The sequence below is a fragment of the Varroa destructor genome, unplaced genomic scaffold (genome assembly GCF_002443255.2).
Source record: "Varroa destructor unplaced genomic scaffold, Vdes_3.0 BEIS01000005.1, whole genome shotgun sequence".
Lineage (NCBI taxonomy): Eukaryota > Metazoa > Arthropoda > Arachnida > Mesostigmata > Varroidae > Varroa > Varroa destructor.
This window is the reverse complement of record NW_019211458.1, coordinates 632,652-654,365: the sequence shown is the minus strand read 5'-3', so window position 1 is coordinate 654,365 and position 21,714 is coordinate 632,652. Positions and strand designations below refer to the sequence as shown.

At 39.8% G+C, this 21,714-nt stretch overlaps 4 protein-coding genes across 6 annotated transcripts in view; 3 read left to right on the top strand and 1 right to left on the bottom strand.

Moving 5' to 3' along the window:
• Window positions 1-3,254, bottom strand: osi (electron transfer flavoprotein regulatory factor orsai). Its single transcript, XM_086991704.1, has one exon. It carries the CDS (start codon window positions 3,006-3,008, stop codon window positions 2,637-2,639), a length of 372 nt encoding a protein of 123 aa, XP_086847830.1. The 5' UTR covers window positions 3,009-3,254; the 3' UTR covers window positions 1-2,636.
• Window positions 3,255-3,602: 348 nt separating this feature from the next.
• Window positions 3,603-6,862, top strand: dgt1 (KAT8 regulatory NSL complex subunit dim gamma-tubulin 1). 2 transcript variants are annotated; one of them, XM_022806255.2, is made up of 4 exons: window positions 3,603-3,756; window positions 4,257-4,302; window positions 4,524-5,767; window positions 5,998-6,862. In XM_022806255.2, exons 3-4 carry the CDS (start codon window positions 4,597-4,599, stop codon window positions 6,432-6,434), a joined length of 1,608 nt encoding a protein of 535 aa, XP_022661990.1. In that variant the 5' UTR covers window positions 3,603-3,756; window positions 4,257-4,302; window positions 4,524-4,596; the 3' UTR covers window positions 6,435-6,862. The 2 variants fall into 2 exon arrangements, with proteins under 2 accessions (XP_022661990.1, XP_022661989.1); XM_022806254.2 differs by having other exon boundaries at window positions 4,257-4,337.
• A 3,523-nt stretch (window positions 6,863-10,385) lies between these two features.
• Window positions 10,386-13,899, top strand: LOC111251455 (tubulin beta-4 chain). The gene is made up of 3 exons (XM_022808030.2): window positions 10,386-10,548; window positions 11,741-12,574; window positions 12,771-13,899. The coding sequence occupies exons 1-3, from the start codon at window positions 10,492-10,494 to the stop codon at window positions 13,218-13,220; spliced, it is 1,341 nt and encodes a 446-aa protein (XP_022663765.1). The 5' UTR covers window positions 10,386-10,491; the 3' UTR covers window positions 13,221-13,899.
• Window positions 13,900-15,286: 1,387 nt separating this feature from the next.
• The window catches only part of LOC111251456 (receptor expression-enhancing protein 5-like), an 8,429-nt gene continuing 2,001 nt past the window's right edge, over window positions 15,287-21,714 (top strand). Inside the window, exons 1-2 of one of the 2 annotated variants that reach the window (XM_022808031.2) lie at window positions 15,287-15,437; window positions 15,612-15,782. In XM_022808031.2, the coding sequence (XP_022663766.1) occupies window positions 15,656-15,782 (127 nt within the window). In that variant the 5' untranslated portion in view covers window positions 15,287-15,437; window positions 15,612-15,655. Of the gene's footprint in view, window positions 15,783-21,714 lie in introns of both variants that reach the window. The other variant, XM_086991698.1, reaches the window with a different exon arrangement.

The window sequence follows — 21,714 nt, the reverse complement described above, 5'->3', positions numbered from 1 at the left end:
TACCAACATGTTTGATAAGCAATCTGACTTTATTGTAACAACATTTGTCCCGCTTTGCGTCTCTCATACTAGCATGGGCTTATTCAGACTATCAGCCGTTCTGCATCATATCTCATCTGGTCAGCCTGTACGATTGTAATTAAAAGGTCCCTATAACGTCCATCTTGCTATGATGTTACAAAATCGTTCATATTCAGTACACTCCAAATACAAGCCCTGTATGAATCATCACTATCGACTACTTTTTTATTTCCATTGGTATACACAACTATATACAAATAGCACTTCAGATTGATTCTCATCATCCGCCATCTTAAATTGTCACTTCTATTGTCTGGCACAAATTACATAACTTCCTGCAACAAATAAGGTATCTTTCCAGTTATCGTTCAGTAACGTCATTGTTGAGAAATCACGAACCTTGATAAAAAAAAATAAGCGCTTGGAAAAGCGGTTTTTCTCTAGCTAAACCAACTCATACCATTCAAATACCCAATTATTCAATTTTAGTCTAGTTTAGCTTTTATCAGCATTTCTACTCTAGTTATTATTCAAACTCAAATTTATTTATTGGGTAAGTATTAGAATACACATTAGCAAATACCTTCATCTGTTGGCTTCGCATTAATTTCAATAGAAATTATTAAATTGTTATTCCGTCTTTTTTGTATTAATTACATGTGTCGCTCGGGCCCGATACAACAAGAGACCGCTAATTGCAATAACACCTGAAAACAGTCATGCAAAATACTCGAAATTCACTATGCCAGAAACCAATATTTGTTGGGATAAGTTTTATTTATCTCTAATATAAAGAATGAATTTGAAAATTAATTATCCCGAAAAACCTACATCACACCCAAGTGCAAGCTGACAAAATAGTAATGGAATGGTAGAAAATGATTTTAACTTTGAAAAAATACACGAATAAGATATGGCTTGTTGATAATTTACCAGCCCTTGTAAGGCATAGTATAATAGGGTGTATGGAAAAATGAAGTCATGTAATCATATTATAGCATAAGAAGACATCAATGTGATGGTAGATATATATACGTATATGTATGTACTACTTAGCAAAGCAGTGCTTTTAAATTTATACGCTTTTAAGAACACTGTTGTAGTAAATACGTTTCATTTAGTATCTTGATAAGGTCTCTTTATGCCCTAAGCGGAAGAGGATTCAAAGACGTCACTTTACAGTGTTGAGTTCAGTCTTAATGACAGAATTCATTTTAAGAGCCTGCCTGTCTATATGTGTATGTGCTGGTAGTGGCAATCAACGTAACTGAGCCTTTTCTGGCCAACAATCGTAAATCTAGTCTCAACCCTTAAGTATCTCAAGTACATTGAGTCCCCTTACCCCTTTCGGGTTGCCACACGGATAAAGTGCCACAATGCACATGGGTTAGAAATTGAGCAACCTAAACCACTTATATGTATCTTTGTCATAAGCGTCTACGTGGGCCAGCTCACGTATATATTGACCGCTAATGTAACTTGCGCACTCTCCACCTCGGCCATATTGCAAGAGCGAATATGATCGCCTGCAAGACAAAGCTTCCCTGCTAAATGATATTGATGATGAGTTCGCCAAGACGATATCAATCATCATCTAATGATTATAGAACATGATTGCGGTTGCAGTTACAAAAAGTTACAAAAACTCGAATCCTACACTACTCGCTGGGTGCCTATCCGTATTAAACGTATTAAAGATAAAATCCGTATTAAAGATAAATTCTGACAACAAGTACGTCCTGCTTATTAGAATGAAGTAATGTAGTACCCTAAGGTATGGGAAGGAATATATATATATATGTGAAGAGGCACCTAAATACCGTATCTCGATAAGCGAGAGTGAATTAATTGGTGCAATTTTTACAAAAATATGATATCATTGTACCAATTAATTCACTTTCGCTTATCGAGGTACGGTATTTTAGTGCCTCTTCATATGAAACCTGTGTAGGTAATGAGTAAAGCATTTCAATTCAGTGAAGTGGAAAAAATGCACACGTAGCGTACGTAAACAATTGTACTTCCAGCGTTAGGATTTTTAAGGATGTCTTACAAGATATTGCTGCTTCGTTATAAGCAAGTGCTCGATATGTTTGTTCAGTAGTGATAATGACTAATAGTCCAAACGGTTGTTTCGAATTGGGTTATGTGTTCAGCGACCCCAACCCTTGAGTCAACACACACGCACATACATTATCTTAAGAGGGTTACGCCGTCTTCTCCACCTTTTTTTAACCTAACCAATAACTACACTTGTTTGTTTGCTTGTTCTGAAAATACAATCCCTAAAAACTAGTTCTCGATGCACCCTTCTATGTGGTGCAAGCCAATATTATTATACTCCAAAGATAGATTTCGGTTGCACGCCTGAATTATCAAAAACTGATAGTCTACATTATTAGTCTCTGGTGTGTCGTCTGCCGCTTAAATCCAGAGGGCTCTCACATTTCTGCTAGGACAACAATAACGATGACTTTAAAGAAGAACAGCTTCGGGTCACATTTGTATCGTCAACTTTAACGTCGATTAGTCATCAGAATACACGTTTGGATGTATCACCGGCCACTGTGATATCACGCTATCCATAGATAGCTCATCTTCAATTCGTTTTGAATTTATTTGAGCTCTTCGGCATAATAACGTTTCTTGAGGGTCCGATACTTTTTGAGCATATACAGCGCCTCTAACTCCTTTGTCACGTATACGGCGCGTGCAAGTAGAATTTCGATCTGGTGGGGGTCGCTCACTTCCCTGTTCTTCATGAACGCGTTTTTGCAACGATCCCGGAAGTACTCGTAACCCTTTGGAAAGTCTTTGCCGAGATGAAGTAAATTTTTATACACTTGTTTAACCGTTAACGGGGGTGGAGACTGTTCTTGATCCGGAGCAGAATGGCTGCTAGTAAGTGCTCGAGTCCCACCGCGAGGTGTAATCAGGTTCGCCGCGCACAGATGACCGGCGTACCGGCGAACAACATAAGGCAGCATTATTTCACTAACCTCACGCAGTGCCTCTCAAACAAGAGTGAAGGATTCTCACTCTGTTTGTTTTGACTGTTTTTGAAATGAAGGCTTAGCTTTAGGGGTGATTTCCGACAAACCCACATATAGTGGTCCAAAGATGGACCAACACCGTAACAGCCGAGTAGCCTTCTAGCTCCTCGTGTTCTGTTTTGATTTTGTTTCACTTGAGACACTCGGACGAAAGCGCAAAGCAGCTGATAGCTATAGCGTCTATTAAGCGAGTTCCGACAGAAAACCGCGCGGGCGTTTCAAACCTTGTTAATCGGAACCGGGTGCTTCAACATTCATTGAAATCGTCAATAAGAGCCAACGATTATCACTAGTAAAGGAAACTGTTTTTATAATAGAGATTATAACGCAGCCAAAGCAAGCATATATATAAGAAGTTCTATGTACGACTGTGTGCTGCAAGACAAGGAAAAAGTTCTTGTTCCTGGAGCTACACAACAGCGTCTGTGGCCTGCGCGTTCTTCTGCTAGGGCGACATCTCGCTCACTCCGTGTGAACAGAGTAGAATAAGCAGCAGTAGTCTCAAAAGTGCACGAGACACGGCGACAGCGCTTATCTGTCAACGATGTTGATCCGTGGCCAGCCGATAATCAGCCGTAGTCGGTAAAGGACTGCGCGCAAGAGGTTGATGACCCCTAATGGTCATAGTACGTCGGTATGGTAAGCGCTGGCTCTAACGCTTGCCACTGATGAAGCTCACTCGGTAAGTTGAAATTATAGGACCTATCTGAGTATAATTACGTTGATATAAGCTTGCTCAAAATGCCATCACACGTTGTTCTGGGCACCATTTAGTGATGATATAATAATTTTATTTATGAGGAAAATAATGGAACTGGTTAACATGGAAGCACTACATTTTCCGTGGATTCGAACCCAGATTTTTGAAAAACGTTGTTTTCCCTTTAAATTTTGTACTGTATGATAAGAATTATTCGCTCTATTTACCATGACAATAGTTGGTACTACGTGATTTCGCATATCTCTAAACAAGTTGGACTGAAGATTCCGAAGGTACTGCCGTAACAAATAAGATGCTTCATAAGATTCTTGGAAAATTATTTGTTATAAACATTAGTCCAAATATTACCAGTTTGACTCATAATTTCGCTGGTAAGTGTTGAAAATATTACTTATTGAATGGCCAACACAAACAACTGTCACTGGGTGGTCTTTAACAGTCTGTTTGGTTTTTCGTTTCAGACTCGCCTATGGTTGTGTTGTGATCGACATCTACTGCAGTGAACCTGTGGGTGTTCTCTTCCGCACTTACATCCGTCTATGGTAGAATTAAAAGTACGAGGTTACTTACGAACCTCGTAAAAGAATTTTCATGTTTTTAGTGTTTATATTTGATGCCATTTATAAAAGGTGCATGCTGTAAGGGGCTTAACACACGTAGCTATAGCTTATAACTAGTTTTAATGTGGAAGTTGCCATATCTGTGTGTACACGTGTAACAAATTCAAGATCGAGGTGTCGGTCCAGTAGCAGAACTATCTCAGTTCTCCCTAATCAGCTCACTGACCAGAAAAACCTGAAAATGAGCAACAGGGTACCCCGTCGTATCTCAAGTGACAGCGAGCCAGCTATACCTGAACGAAAATTCTGTGCTTACATGCATAGGGTATGCCAACAACCACGAATCGCGGGTAGAAAATATTGCTTACGACATGTACTGGAGGACCGCGATTCGCCTTACCGGCAATGTCAATATGTCCAGCCAAATACCCAGAGGAGATGTCGCTATCCTGCAGCAAAAACTGAACGACGTGAATATCTGTGCAAGATACATGTCAATAGGACGAAATCAGGCAAAGCTAAACGGCCAATGACTCTAAATGAAACACCGTTTAAAGTATTCGAATCTCTTGAAATTTACTGTCAAAAAGCCGAGCATAACGCCCAAATGGCTACAACATCGAGATCGACGTTAAAATTTTTTGATCCAGATAGTGACCAGGAGGCACCACTAATTGAGAATTGCTACATCTACGATGGTGACAGTGATGCTGAAAGTGTTGACGAGGAGATGACAGATTTCAAAAAACACGCAGGTGTATTTACGGCTGAAGAAGCAGCAAGAACTACAAAGGAAAAGATGTTGCGTCTTCAACAACTGTATTTGGATCAGTTTCACCGATTACGATACATGTACAAGGAACGTAGAAGAGATTATTTGTATCGACAGCAGTTTGAGAAACCACATGTGGGTAAAGACTTCAATAACCCTCGAGACGAGCGCCTCTATCGACGTTTTATTGCCTATAAGAACTATCGGCGAGTGCACGGACAAGAAGCTACCCTTAAGCACAAAATGAAGGTAAAACGCAAGGCTCAGGCGGATGGCGTATCTTACCCTTTGCCAAGAACTTCCTGCGAGACATGTAAAGCACCGGATTGTGAGGAGACTCTCCTTCCTTTGACATCTTTCTGTCCTTCTCATATTTTGTTAGATCCTGATCAAAAACTTTTTCAAGCATGTAAAGAAGAAGGCTGCAATGAACCAGTTCTAAGAGTCCGCGGACGTGAACACTGCCCGGAGCATACTTCATTCGATGTCGACGCACTTCAAAAGCTGCTCGAAAGTTCGCTGCCTGAAGGTGTTGAGGTAAAGGAAGAGCCGCGTGAATTCTTTGATGGAATGGACGATGTTGCCGCGCTTGGCCTCGACGCTATAGAGCCTACAAACCTTTTTGGTCTTAACCAAAGTGGTATGTGATACTTTGTATTATTTGTGCCGTTTAAGAATATGCGACGCTTTTTCCTAAAGGTTCCTATTCAGTATTCAGCTCTTAATTACCAACCACGCTTCCGAATATAATTTAAGTTATCAAATGTATGATTAATTTAATATTTTTTATATACGAATGATGATCGTATAGTGTATAGTATGTTATGATGAGGACGGTGATGATAACGGACATCTGGCATTCAACAATAGGAATTTCTACAACGGGTGAGGCAGATGATGATGAGTCAACAGATTCGGCGATGTCAGACGATGGTTTACCAACAGACACTGCTCTATACGACGACGAAATGCCCCTGTCGGTCGCTGGCTCCAGCAACTCGAGAGTTCAATCAGATGCAACCTCATCGCTTCGGGAACCGCAGCAACATCATCAGCAACAACATCAAGAACCTAGTCGCGAAAATCCGCAGCGCGGCCCGGGGGTTAGTGCTCTTGGACATGGAGGGGGAGTTAGTACAGCTGCGAGCGTTAATAAAGATACCTCCAACTTTGAGGCTTTAAAGGGCCGTTCAGTTCGAATAGTCGGTGGGCAACAAGTACAGTTGCAAGTGACGCGGCAGATGTCAACCGCTCTGCAAAGTGCACCAGAATACATTCTTGAGAACCATGGTGCTGGGCAGACGTAGTGATATCAAAAACTTTTAATGTAATTACGCGTAACTAGTGTAACCACAGAACTCATGTTTGTTAAAAGCAGGGCATTATCTACAAACCAAAAAAATATATATTAGCCTGCGAGATTGTAAATACTTGCTATACCGATCTGAATATGTGAATGCACTATTTGTCTTTGTTGGCGGGGTTGTCGAGGATAGATAATGTTATAAGATATATCGTGGTCCTCGCAAAAAGTCGAAATTAACATAACAAAATTGAGTTTAAATACATTACTATTATTTTTTTCACATATATGTGTATAATAGCCTTGTACAGAACGACATCAGATATGCTCTTCAGATGGAGATGCCTTATCGAAGAGAAATTGATGTTGCCGCTTTTGACAAATATTATGTGAATAAATTCTGCTGCGACGATCCCTGTGCAGTGATTTAAATACACGATATACTCTCTAAATTAACTGTAAAAATTTAAGTCGAGTAAGATAAGGTTTTTCTTATGGTCTGCAATGAATAGAAATTTTACCGGTAACTTTGATAAATGCCGTCGTAGCTTAATTCAAATTAATGGCATGCCGTCGTAGCTTAATTCAAATTAATGGTGACGACGACGCGGTACAAAATATATAATAGTACATTGCTTTGTTTTAATGTCAGAATTTTTATAATCGAGCACTTATTTCTGACATTGCGCAATACAGATGGATATCGAAAATAGATATACGCCGCAAATGATATCCCAAAACAAGATCTGTTTCTATTATATTCTATCCAAAAATGAAAAGCATACTCGCACACTTTTATGAACCTGATCACACGGCATCACTTGCAGCCGCACAAGATTCAACTGTTGTTTCGTGTTTTCCTCGATGAAGCGATTAACTGTATCAGCCCTCTTGAGATATATCAGTCCAATATTATAACTGAGTATACTGAGTCCAGTGAACGCGTCAAGATTAGCAGTCAGCATACAAAACGATATATTTAGTGTGAAGTCTCATTAAGGAATGCCGAAACCTTGATATAGTTATCAAAAGTGATGTTGTGTAAATTAAGCTATAGATGGAACTTGTATAGCATGCAGATCAATGATAAAGGCAACAAATTGTGAGTGCTGAGCATATTCTAAGAACGAACCCTATTTTCTTGTTAATGAAAACTGATATTTTTTATTTCACTGATATACAGAAAAAGACCACCACAATTAAAACCTTTTTGTATATTAGAACAAATAGTGCCTCCCGTTTAAATAACTTGTATGTATGCTGTAATAATAGCATTAACTAACGTTTCTATTGCTTGTTTAACAGTATTTTGAAATTCAGTAATGCAGTTTATTGCAAATTCATGTTAATATGATACAAATAATGCACGAAGAAAAAATTTACCAATTTTTGAGTTCGACAGTAGTTATCCACGACCTATTTTCAAGTAATCTGATAGACATAAATTTTCCTACATGATACAGAAACCATTTTTGACATGTCTTGTTGCGCTGTTTAGTTCGTTTGTAGTTTCGATTTTATTCAATATGAACGGGATTAAGTAATAAGCAGGAACCTCAAAAGAGTAAACTTTAGCATCATAGCGATCACAGTAACTGAGTCCATTAAAGAAACATAAGAGATTTCTTTTCTTGAAAGAGATAAAATTGCGCGGCACCAATACCCCGGTGAAGGCTTATTTAAGAAAACAATTTATATTGATTAAAACAAGATTGGATACAAAAAATATTCTTTTGTGTACCGTGACGAATACAACAACAAAATGCTCTTCCAAGTGTTACTTTTTATAGATTTAGAGTATCGCATTGTAACTAATATACCTGTAATAGTATGAACTGGAGGCGGTGTTGAGGTACCTAGGAGAGCACAACAATGGGCTGTATTGGCACTGACTTTGGTCAACCCGCCTTTAAAGCTACCACATAAGTCGCACACATACACCATTTGCTGAGCAAAAACGAACGAAAACAAATAAAATTGATTATTCGGTTATTTTCGAAACCAGATTCGTTTTCAAGTAGATAAATGAAAATAAAATGTGCGTTAAAAGCGATTCTAATTAGTCTAAAAGACACCTCGCAGGGGCCACCGAACAGCGCTATTCAAATCTCCTCCAATTGGTGCCTCTTATTATTTCTATTTGTTATATTTTTAAGACCATCAGTTATTTTTTTTCTGCGAACATATCCTCAGAACCACCTCTACATTATTTTCTTCTGTATAGGATTAAGAACTGACCCCTTCTAAAAGGCCCAACCAGAGCCGGTCTCGTTGGAATTAAATGGAGTTCTTCCAACAAACCACTAAACCGGGATAGCATTTATCTGTCATAATAACAATTTGCTCAAGTGAAATTTTAATAGCGATGAACGCATCCTCATGATTACCATAGTAACGCACCTAAGAGATGCGCATGAACCACCCAGACTATGTCCTGCTCTAACTGGTTGAGAACCTAGAAGCTGTTTAATGATACGGTTCTCTTACAACTAACGACCTTTGACAGGTTGGCTGTCAACAGCAAAAAATCGTGACTCCTTTAGAGTTTGAAGGTACAGCATAAATAGGCTTAAGTCGCATATAAGTAACGTGACAAGGATACGTTCAGGGTAGATAAATGTGCATTGTGTATCAGAAAGTGCCAATCATCCGTTTCATGATTGCGTTTTCTCTTTTTACGGTAGGAGAGGCCCTATGATTGTTATTGCTAAATGCTCGGGAATGCACGTTTTAAGTATTCCATTTCAAGTGGGTTAAAACAGAAGGTTTGTATAGCATAAAAATTTGCAGAAACAACTACTAAGCTTAGACAGTGACTACCAAATTATTAATACTGCTGAAGGCTGGCAGCAAGTAAACATATGCAATAGATATATAAGCGAAAGGTGCGGATTTTCGCTTTGAAAATTTCTTACATATATTATTTAATATTTAATACGTGTTCGGTTGTTAAGCTATAAATGATATCTATTTCTAAAGCAAGGCTTTTTCGCCGGCACAAAATATCAGTAGGGTTATAAGTGTTTCTATATGTCCTGAAACCTTAACTTTATCCCTTAGAAATCAAAGTAGAATATGAACTCACGAGTGTCTCAAAGTAGCAAGTTGAAGTACCAATTCCTACTGAGTAAAATTTTTTTTATATAGTCCCGCTAGCATGACTGCAGCTCCAGGGATATCTTCACCGGTCGGATACTCCGAGGACCTGTACCTTAAATGTTGTTCTCGATATCATTGCTATAAACATACCATTTCAGCAGCAGGTTTTATGTCGCCAGATGAATATGAAGCCATAGACAAACATAAAAGTATGCCGAATTATCTTAATAAAGTGAAAAAATTCAATTCTACACAATTTCAGGACCTCTCCGGGAGAAGGGTTTAGCCATTCTCGGTAGACGCCAACCCATCCGACAAATGAAGACAATTATATTACTGCCAAGAGAAAATTTCATCTTTTCTGAATACTAGATCTACTTCGTCAGCATCGAAATACTTTTAAAGCAAAAAGATTAAACCATTCGTGTATTGTTCTATGAATTTGTTAATTTTTAACCTCAGACTTAAAGCTACAAAGTCGTTAATTGCTCGATCCGATCTTTCGCTGCTTTTTCTTTCCCCCTTTCCTTTAATTGGAAATGGTTGCCAGAAATAGAGGGTTCGTTTCGAACAAGCTAACCCCCCGCCAATATCCACCTCAGTGGCGGGTCTTTCTCAAACCGTTAAAAACACCTAGATTTGTCTTTCGAATCCGATAAATATAATAGGCTTGTTTGGTGCTGTTTTAGTAGCGCTACGTAACGGACGTGATTCACGCGTGTGTATAGAATGAAATTTTACTGTTGTGCTTAAAGATAAGCCAAATTTCGACTGATTGATAGATTCGCGCCGTTGGTGCCATTTAAATTTAGCGGCGTCCGCAACCGCTAGCTCAGGCGTTGGCCGGTTCAGGGCGCTCAAAGCGCTCACTCCGTTGGGGCGAAGCTCGCTGTCACATTGAGCTCGGTCGTTTTCAGCGGTTTTTAGAGTCTTCAACGTGCGGCTTTCAATAGTCATTAAAAATGCGTGAAATCGTGCATATCCAGACGGGGCAATGCGGAAACCAGATTGGTGCAAAAGTAAGTTTTACTTTCTCTAGGTTTAGACGTGGTAGCGCCAAGTTGCCTTCACTTTAGCTTAGCTTGCATTGAGAACCCATCCAGACTACCCATTTGAATGGGTACAACTCATGGCTCGGTTGGGTTGCAACTATGGCTGGCACTACTGGCCCATGATACAGCTCGAAGTAAGCTTTGGGTGCAAATCCTTTTAATGCCAACGAACTGTATTTTAGACTCATAAGTCACGCATGAGCTCGTCGATTATTCAAAAAGTCGAGACGTTCATTTTGACCTGCCAAGTCATCAAAAACCCCATCCGATTTTCCAATTTTTCTATTACATTTATTTCACCTGTTTTATATGATTATACATAGTCTGTCCTTTATACGAGAAATTCAACTCTCCCACCGGAGCAATTATCTTTATGGGCAGGCGATTCTAGAAATCGTACACGGGCTGCTACTTTTGACGTTAGGCTTAGCTCACTAACTAGTAGTCGCTCTCTTGGTCATGTTCCGTAGTTTGTGCAGTGGGGCGGGGTTTGTTTCTAGGTCATTCGAGCCAATTGTATTACATAGGCGAGCAAACAGTCACTGTTACATTTTAATTTCTATAGAATTATCTAAAAACTACCAAACAATTGCATGCAAACATTTTCTTTTAGGCTTTCTTGGGTCAATATATTAGCTTCTTCTTTTAAATTCGTCGACCAAGAGCTAGGCTACATGTATAACATGGAGCTCTGCTGAGATGCCTGATTGGCGTGATTAACGTATCGATCGACAAGAGAAAGAAACAGCTCCTGTTTATTACCCAGTGCTTAATGCTGACTTAAGTATTTAGGGAGTACTTCGACAAGACAGATTAAGAGACTAGGGCGTATCGTGTTAAATGCCCTTTAGTAATAGTAAATGCAGCCTGGATATACGCAATGTTCGAACTTAAAGATGAAACTGCATTAATATTAAAAGAAACTTTAGAAATGTGGCGATTGGATACTACAGAACGTGTTTTCTATTTTTCATCGCATTTTGAATGTAAAATATGATTATTAGATTAGGTTTGCAAAAATAATTTTAAATTGTCACATAATCTGCTGTACATTAGGTGTCTTGTAAAGATGCTATAATGCCTAATATTTCTTCTGTTCAGTAAGTTGCGCTTAGCTTAAATCTAACTATACAAAATACTGTCTTTGAAATCCCTTCAGTTCTGGGAGGTAATTTCTGATGAGCATGGTATCGATCCAACTGGTGCCTACCATGGCGACTCTGACCTGCAGCTGGAGCGCATCAACGTGTATTACAATGAAGCATCCGGTGGCAAGTACGTACCACGGGCTGTGCTAGTTGATCTCGAGCCAGGCACTATGGACTCTGTACGGTCGGGTCCTTTCGGACAACTTTTCCGGCCGGACAATTTTGTGTTCGGGCAAAGTGGCGCAGGCAACAACTGGGCTAAGGGCCATTATACAGAGGGAGCTGAATTGGTCGACTCCGTTCTCGATGTGGTGCGCAAGGAGGCTGAGGGCTGCGACTGTTTACAAGGCTTTCAGTTGACTCATTCGCTAGGAGGAGGCACTGGCTCAGGAATGGGCACCCTTCTCATTTCGAAGATCCGCGAGGAGTATCCAGACCGTATAATGAACACTTTCTCTGTCGTTCCGTCACCTAAGGTTTCCGACACGGTTGTCGAACCCTACAATGCAACCCTCTCTGTGCATCAGCTGGTGGAAAACACGGACGAGACTTACTGTATCGATAACGAAGCCCTTTATGACATTTGTTTCCGAACTCTAAAACTGACTACCCCGACGTACGGTGACCTCAACCATCTAGTGTCAGCGACAATGTCGGGAGTGACCACTTGCCTACGTTTCCCAGGACAGTTAAACGCCGATCTCCGAAAACTCGCCGTTAATATGGTGCCGTTTCCTCGTCTACACTTCTTCATGCCTGGCTTTGCGCCACTGACGTCTCGTGGTTCGCAGCAATACCGAGCTCTTACCGTTCCCGAGCTTACACAGCAGATGTTCGACGCAAAGGTGTGCATGTAATTTCAGTTTAACTATGATCTATTACATTACATATGATTATACATCGTTCTACTATGGATGCTATGGATGATTCATGGGAATTCAACGTTATCCGTAGATGTTTGTATTTGGCATGCTTTGACATACTTCCTAGCAAGATTATTGATGAGTTTGATTGCTTTTCGCTGCAATTTCGTTTTTACAGAACATGATGGCTGCGTGCGACCCGCGTCATGGCCGTTACCTGACAGTGGCTGCGATTTTCCGTGGCCGAATGTCCATGAAGGAGGTGGACGAGCAGATGCTCAACGTCCAAAATAAAAACTCTTCTTACTTCGTCGAATGGATTCCAAACAACGTCAAGACCGCCGTATGTGATATTCCGCCCCGTGGACTCAAGATGGCGGCTACTTTCATCGGTAACTCGACAGCCATCCAGGAGCTGTTCAAGCGAATTTCTGAGCAATTCACTGCCATGTTTCGTCGTAAGGCTTTCCTCCATTGGTATACTGGCGAAGGCATGGATGAGATGGAGTTCACGGAGGCCGAGTCTAATATGAACGACCTCGTGTCGGAGTACCAGCAGTATCAAGAAGCGACCGCTGACGATGAGGGTGAGTTCGACGATGAGGAAGAGGAGGTCCAGGCCGAGTAGATGTTGACGGCAAGGCGACAACCGACTAGCGAAGAAAGGGAAGAATTTCGAATTAAAATTTATGACTACCACTACTACTACCTGCTACAGAAAATGCGAGCTAGGTGCAAACAGACCCCAAACCAGATTAGTCCTACTAATCCGTCGAGCTGTAGCAGTCCCCGTGTAATCTGTCGATGTCTCTGGTTTAATGGGGGTCGCCTTTAGGAATAACGTCGCGCTTTAAGCTGTTCACACAAGTATTGTGTTCAAATGGTCTCTGTACATATACAAAGAACGTGTTGGATGCTAATACCTCTACGATTCGATCAGCACGGACTGGTGCTGGTAAGGTTCTGGTAGAATACGGGCCAAAATTTTTTCTGGCCTTTTTCAACCATCTCTCTATAATATCGTCTTCGTCTGCTAATTTATTACGATTTTGGCGACCGAGCAGATTTATTTCACGAAATCTAAGCAGTCTCCAGACAGCCGTCGTGGATTATCCTAAGGTAAAAACTAAACAGTATAAGAAAAGCGAGGGTGATGAATCTATATTATATTATATTATTACTAAACGATCAGCCTTGATTGAGTTGACCTAGGAACGGCGAGAGCTGATTCCATCCTTGAATGACCTCAACAGTGAAAAAACGACCGAAATATGACCTAAAATAATACATTCGATTTGTTGAACGCATTATTCATGTCTTCATTTACTAGGCACGTAAGCGTTCGCTGTAAAGGTAATATATATTTATTCAAACTCTTATTTCGCAATCATAATTTGTTATATGAGTAATATAAAAAGGGAAATTGTGCATCAGCAACTGGTGCTAGTGCTTGTTTTAATACTAACGCTTAGCGATCATGAACGAACACACACTTTTGCTTATTTGCTTTGGATAGTGACATTAATCACATTAACAACGCAACCACGTTTAAATTTCCTTTAGAAACCATAGGCCAAAGCAAATATGTTAGTTCCAGTTACTCAGTATCTGGCAACAAACTCCACCACGATGTAAAATATTTACATGAGGCTATTGATGGGAAGTTCAGGTAAAGCTACGCTATATTTACCTTTACTTGTTCCGTTATTACAATCCGTTATTTTGAAGAATCTGAATGATGAATGCATTAAAATCGCTCGCTTTAAATGCATTTCTGCATCGGGGCAAATCCAAAGTTTTCAGAATTATGTAGAACCTAATAGCGACAAAAGGAGCTGTCTACAATCAAAAGTCCAGTGCATTATTTCGAGGAGTTCAGTGGCGTTTCCCCAAAGTAGCATCATAGTAATAAGTAAGACATGAACATATTTATACAAACACAGTGCGTTTTTTTAAGCACCTTGTTTTCGAATAATTGAAGACTTTAAGTCAATAGTATGCTTACCTTTGTAAACCGTGCAGTAGAAAACACGATGCGCTTACGTAAAAGGCACACAATACTTAGAGCAACACTAAGTGCTCTTGGTGTGTTATTTGTAACTACACTAAATATGTATTCTATGACTCACGCACTATTTCGCGCCGATACATCTAACACCGGGACAACGAAGTTGCCTCTGTCATAAAAAACCGCAAATAGATCGATGTGTAGATCTGATGTTATAATTTCCGTCGAAATTATCCAAATAATCAGTTTAGTTATTAACCTAATTATTTCTGATTTATGCAAGTTATGGTACTTGGTTACAAAGACTTGGCGCGTGGTTTTACGCAAAAATTAGAGCTAGTTTCTTTGGAATTAAAAGCTAAAACGAAACGGAACAAAAAATTTTCTCGTTTTTTACGTTTAGGAGTTTTTCTTTTTTTACGAGAAGCGTTGATTTATTTAGATCATAACGCTGCGATCACCCTTTGATTCGGTCGCATAGTGGAACCAAATCAAAAAGGTGCAAGAGCAGTTCGATGAGACGTTTGTCACGTTGACTGACTGTGGTCAGATTGTGGTTGGCCAGAGTACAGAGAACTCCCGACTCGTGTCGCCCTTTGCGCACCTTTAAACGAATTGAATTTCTAGATGCCTCTCACCACTAGATTACTTCCCCGCTCAGTCTTTTTATACAGCCTTGGAATGGACCGGTCCCATTGGCCGGTTCTGCTTGGTGGCTGATGCTGTTGATCTCTGCCTATTTCCTACTGTGGCTAACAGGGTAGCCATTTTGTATCCATTGGAATACGGAGCGGCAGTTACAGATAGCTATTGCCTGTTGTCGTTGGTCGAGGCGAGGTCTGCTTATACGCCTGACGTGTATAGTCTCTTTAGTTTGTTGATTGACTGTGCGGAGGAGTTTATTAATATTTATCATTTTAAGTGCGAGGTCCTTCTCTTTGCATTTTGTATGTGTGTGTGTTATTATTTGCTTTATCGTTCGTAAGTCCAGTGTCTACTTCGAACCTTCAGGTCGTGTGTCCAGTACACGTTCGTACCTTCAACCATCGTTCATAATGTTGAGCGTAGAGGAGGCTCTCAAGATGGTCGATGACCTCATCGCGACCCTACCCCCTTTCGTACAAGGCCTGCTTGTAAAGGCTGAAACGGCCACCAAAGTACAAAAGAATAAACTTGTTGCAGGTACGTGTAAAAAATTCGACTGTTATTTTCGGCGTTGCTTTTTTAATGTCGATTTTTTAGTGTTCATTTACCCAGAATATTATCTGCTTCGCTCAGTTGGATGGCTTGACTTCTGCTTTGTAGTGTAATATACTTTGGAAACTGGCGAATCAATCAGTCTGAAATGACATCCGCGCACTTGTTGCTGAGGTTACGGCGTAAGCAGATTAAGCTGTCAATTGTGCCTTTAAAAGTCGAGTTGTCTCAAACACACGCAGCCACAAAACAGCATGACAATAGTATTATTAGACATGCATTTAGAAAAATATTTCAGACAACGAAATGAAAACAGCAAAAGTAAATATTTACAAAAAAAAAAGTTACTCGCATCTAATAATAATAAGGGGTAAGCCCTAGTTTACTGCTAAAATATTGCTTCCTAGAACAACTATTATTTAAGCTTTATACCCACTCGATAGGGACTGTCCGCATGACGCTTGAATCCAAGGGACGCAAAAATTATCGGTCGGACGCTACGGTAAATTTGACAAGTGTACGACTGCCGGCTTATGGATGAAGGCGTTAGGTTTTTGAACTTAAGTGTGAAAGGTAAAAATGAGTCCTAAACGAAGCTTTTTATTTAGCTGAAAAGAACAAGCGTGGCTTTTGTATCACAACAGCTTTTGGATTTAATCGCATCATATATCCTGCAATGCAAATCGAGGTGTGATTAAAAGCAACTGATTTTCCGCCAAATACAGGAAAACCTTGCTGAATCAAGCTGAGCTATGTCTAACTCTCACACACAAACTTATGCCGTATGAAGGCACAAGTCATCTGGGATGTAATAACATTTTTTGAATGATTTAGGGGGTTTTAAGTTGACTTGGTCCACAATATTCGCTCAGGGTTATGTCGTTTTCGGACTCAGCGACTATAACGCGTTTTAATTTTCATAGATTCCGTCGCAAGTTGACTCTAGAGGTATTTATTTTTCATTTTGATTCAAACTTATCCGTTATTTAGCATAACGTTGACGATATATCTATTTGCATATATATATTCTACAATTTGGGCTCTAGGATTTGACTTGTTTTTTCATTTCATTTTAATAATTGGCACGTTGTCGTAGCTTTTATTGCTTTTGGAACGACCCCTTTTGCACAAAGCTTGCTTAAAAAAGGTGAAGTTAATGAGAAACAAAAAAGAATTACATGCAATTGCAACCCAGTGCGACCTCTTTGTTTTTCCGTTAACGTTACGCCTGAAACTGTAAAACAAGTCAGGGGATTGGACGTCGTCATTTATTACTAAGTGCAGCTGACGTTGTCGGTAGTTGGCCTATTTATCCTCAGTCTGAACAGAGGTAGACTCTGTTCATTTTGTCCCTGTGTCGCCTTTCATATGCGTTTTTGCACATATTGCAACACGTTCCCTGATAAGTTTTTGGTTTCGGCGAATGGTACTTCTGGCTCAGTTCTCATGTCACAAGCGCAGACACTATCTGAATAAAATAAGAGAGTTGCTGCTGGCGAAGTTTGTTGGTACTGTCCTGGCGAAGACATATGTAGCCGAGTTTCTGATGGCTCCCACCAGAAGTTCCGTTTGAACTGCAAGCGACAGCGGCGACGACGACATTAGTAGTAGCAACACGATATTGTGTACTTGGTCGCTGACGCCGAAAATAATGGTCTCTTCCAGGTGGCAGCAGGAGCAGCGAGTTTAATATGTTTGTGCAGTTAGAGCCGATGCAGAAGTAAACACAGCGCCATCTCTATAGTGATCGGTTATCATTGGCACGGTGGCGATATCTTGATGTTAGTACAGCAGAATTTGTCCGCGTGTTTTATATATATATTTGTCCGCGTCTGGTTGATTGTGAGGACTTGCTTTCCTTCTACTGAAGTACACTATTTGAATGCTACTCTGCGCCTCTAGTTAATCTTTTGCCACTAGTGCAAATGTACCAGATTCCCTCTAATCAATGTTACATGAAAGTGTGGTGTCAAAAATAGTATCATCAATGATAGAGACTGTACTAACGAATGCAATGTCGACCACACCTCGATAGGATAATTATCTTGAAAGCCGTTTCCTCTTTTGCTCGATAATTTGTCGTCTGTACGTCGATAGTAGAACCAGAGGCACGCTGAGCACTAGGAAGTATATAATGTTGTTATATTGGCGCACAAAATAACTAACTTTCTCTGCCTTTCATGTCAGTGTAGTCTTAACGCTGCTCCAAATATGACATAAGGAGAATATAAGTAATCTAAGACTGAGAGCCAACGATAGGACAACAGGTGTATATGCACCATACCCTAGATCACACGCGGCTTTCTGCTTTCCATACCATCGATAGCAGGGACGATGAGGTCTTTCACATAAAGCTTCACATTCTTGGTAGATATACCCCATAAAATACCCTTTTCATATACAAGATACAGTACTAATCACATAAACAGCTTGCTACCTGACCGAACAACAAATTGTAGTTTACTTGACAAAATGCATGTATAAGCTCGTGACCTTAATACCTAATCTACCTCTTGACCTAATATACCTTCATATTTTAATTGTTGAACAAATCAACGAGTGCTAACAGGTTCACAGGAGTGCAAATAATCCTCTAAAGGTCATTTGAATTGTCTTGGCTCTTTTTCGGGTCGTTACCGAACCCAGCTAGGAAGTATAGCACAACGCGACCAGTGCAATATAAGCATTATCAATGAACTACATGAGTTGTTGATACTGTTATTGTATTCGAAAAACACTACATTCACTATCCATTTAAGTAAATAAATTTCTATTACAGTAACGTTTAAATCCATCCAATCACGATCTATCGGGTTCTCAGAGTTCAAGGTCATAGGCAAGAGATGAATTTTCGACTAGTCCTTGTCTAACAACCTCTAACGCGCGGTTCTAGAGATTTGTTCGCGACTTCGATTGCTACGGGATCCAATCCTTTATAAACATAGCTTTTCGAACCCACCTCACCACAATGAGCGGAACGGGCGTCGAATATGGCCCTCAGTTAGTTCAAAGGCGGATGCAAGGCGGTTTTTGCTTCAGCTTGATTTCGATGGCTTTACTTGAAACGGTCATTAGGTAACGCATTGTCGCCAGAAACCTGATAATCGGGTTAGCTTCTAACGTGTCTGTCTGCTGCTTTGCCACTCTGATTTCACACAATCACTATAGTATACATAGAACATTAATAAGCCGAAGATAGGGAAACTGGTTGGCGTGTGATATAGGTCTGCTGTACTTAAACATCTACGGACAGTTGATCTCAAAAGAGCATGCATTAGGCTTTTGCTACCTGTGTTTGCCTGTAGTCTCACTTATGGTCGTGGTTATTAATAAGCACTCTTAACAATACATAAAGCTGGTTTTTGATGATTGGTTAACGTTGTCGTTAGTGTAGCAATCTTTACCGTTAGCTACGACTTCATGTAACTCCTTGCTAGATAGGCTTCGTCGTGTTGAAACTGAATACCAGTTTACAAGCATTGGGTGCAAACACTGTGTAACAAACCCATACAAATTCGGGTAAACTGCTAGGCAATCTGTATAGGATAGGATAAGCTATACCTATTCGTTCACTTGTTCGCTTCTTTCTTGTTTCTACTTAAGATTTAGCATTGATTCTGTTTTTCCGAATAATTTAACATGCTTATATGTATACGCAAACAAGTTTGTCCATATACGATTCCGGCGTTTCAGTTTTTTATATATAGACACATTTTGGCGAACCGATTGCATGTGTAGAAATATTTGTAGATAAATAAGTGATGTATTTGTAGCTATCGATGTCCAACGATATCGATAGCGTAAATGAGTCAAGAATGAGGTGTATTCAGTCAAATGAGTGAGTGAAATTGTAACTGTATTTCGTATTTTCGTATTTATCTTTGTAATACAAATTGGTGTGTATAAAAAGTATAAAGTGCTTAAAAAATAGGTAACATAGTTCCAGTTGCATACAGTTCACATAAGTGATTACGACCAAGAACCAAATTCAAGAATTTCCACATTCATAGATTCATAGTTCGGTAAGGAATGTATCTCTGATCGCTGAATATGAGTCCGACAGGGGTTCGGGTTACCTCCAGGTTCCGAAGACAGCTTAACGGGTGAGTTCACGCTCTTAACGTTGCCAACCCACTGCTGTTGTTGTCGTTGCCAGGCAGCAGTTTGCAGGTCCTCAGTTCAAAGTTCTAACTTTACGAATGACTATGGTACACGGCCTGGGACATACTGACATTAACTTGGCCACAGATCTGTCTACCATCTAAGCAAAGCGATATCCGAAGAGCCGTATACATAACGTTCGTTTATTATAATAGGGTTATGCAGATTTTGTCTGCTAGGGCTTTTTTACAACAAGGCCGGACTAGTATTTACATTGTAAAAAAATTTCTTCGACATATTCGATAGTGTCTTAACATATGAAATATTTTGTGCTACCTTCATTGTGTGCATGAATGCTTCAACTTTCGAAAATTACTTCTGGTACACATAGAATACTTTGCGTTCCTATTACTGGTTTTCTATTACATGCAAGGATTGTTAAAACAAATTGAATAACATTGTATAATGTGAACTATGATTGTTACTTCACAACACATTAGTGCCTCTGATAACATATGGAACTCAATTTTGCAAAATATCTTGTTGCTGTGAGCAAACCAAAAAGTCTAGTAATTTACTAATCTTCCAAGTTTGATCATTATAAAGTGTGACCCACGAATGAATGGCTAATATATTAATATTTTTTAAACGATGTGGTGAAATGTACGTGTCAAATTGGTTTCCTAATCCCCGTCCTCTGAATGTACAATCGTGCGACTTGCGGAAGTTTGGTACAACTGGTTTAGAGAATACCAGCTATTTTCTGCTGCAGTGGACAGGCGAAGAAGCGCGTCATCGATTTTATGCAGCTAACCCGAAAAGATGTCGCTTCGAACAACTTAATGGAGTGGTGGATTTTTTTGAACGCTTATGCAATCCGCCTCCACCTCCACCTTTGCCATTCATCTACCGTCGTTGTATTTTCAGGAATAAACAGCGTACCTGTACGTGTCGTTGTGACACATCACGATACACACATACGTTCTAAAAGTGATACTTGAACAATTGAAATATTGGCATGAAAAATATTTTCATTTGACGCACAATGCCAAGGCGTTAGCACTTATAGTTGGACCTCGGAAAGGACGACCATACAGTACACTGCAAAGTAACATAAATGTGCTTTTAAAATAATTTAATCATCCGCCAGTTTCAAATGTTATTAGCATTCTGTTGGTAAAGGCATTGATATATTTAGGTATGGAGAGTTCTATAATTCATCTATTTATAGGTACTGGAAAAAACGGTGCTACACGAAACTGCTGTCGGCAAACCCACCGAAAGCGATTGTACTTAACCGACTTACACTGGTAAGTCGGTAGGTACAAAAAACATTAAAATGTATGTTTTTGCTGTACACCAAGCTCGCCTAGCGGTGACTATGGGAATACTGGATAGTAAAGCTATTCAGTTTCACTAGCGGCTTGAACGGGGATTTCAATCGCATTTACGCGGTCAACGCTCACAGGAGTCAACTAACTACATCATGAGAACTAAATAACTGTGCGAATAACAATAATGAAATTAATCTATAAAGTTACTTTAGTCTTTTTTGTTATAAACCTATATTGCTGAGTCTGAATACTCGCTAGCCCGAGCATCTAACAGCGTTTTACGTTAATGTATACACTCAACTTGCCTCTTGAAAAAAGGCTTGTAAAGGGTCTAACTCTAAATAGAAATGTTAATAGTTAGCCGATCATAGTACTCGAGGTTTTTCATATTGATGTTTGGTGTATCTAAATTATTGCGTAGTAAGTGTCGCAGAAACTGCTAGTCTTTAATTTTTCTACTCAGCAATGTGTATATATATATA

Bases quoted from the DNA above. Each gene is read 5' to 3' on its own strand.
- LOC111251455 (XM_022808030.2), top strand. From the start codon at position 10,492: ATGCGTGAAATCGTGCATATCCAGACGGGGCAATGCGGAAACCAGATT. The intron at 10,549-11,740 runs GTAAGTTTTACT...AAATCCCTTCAG, and splicing joins GAAACCAGATTGGTGCAAAA to TTCTGGGAGGTAATTTCTGA. The intron at 12,575-12,770 runs GTGTGCATGTAA...TCGTTTTTACAG, and splicing joins AGCAGATGTTCGACGCAAAG to AACATGATGGCTGCGTGCGA.
- dgt1 (XM_022806255.2), top strand. From the start codon at position 4,597: ATGAGCAACAGGGTACCCCGTCGTATCTCAAGTGACAGCGAGCCAGCT. The intron at 5,768-5,997 runs GTATGTGATACT...ATTCAACAATAG, and splicing joins TTTTGGTCTTAACCAAAGTG to GAATTTCTACAACGGGTGAG.
- osi (XM_086991704.1), bottom strand. From the start codon at position 3,008: ATGCTGCCTTATGTTGTTCGCCGGTACGCCGGTCATCTGTGCGCGGCG.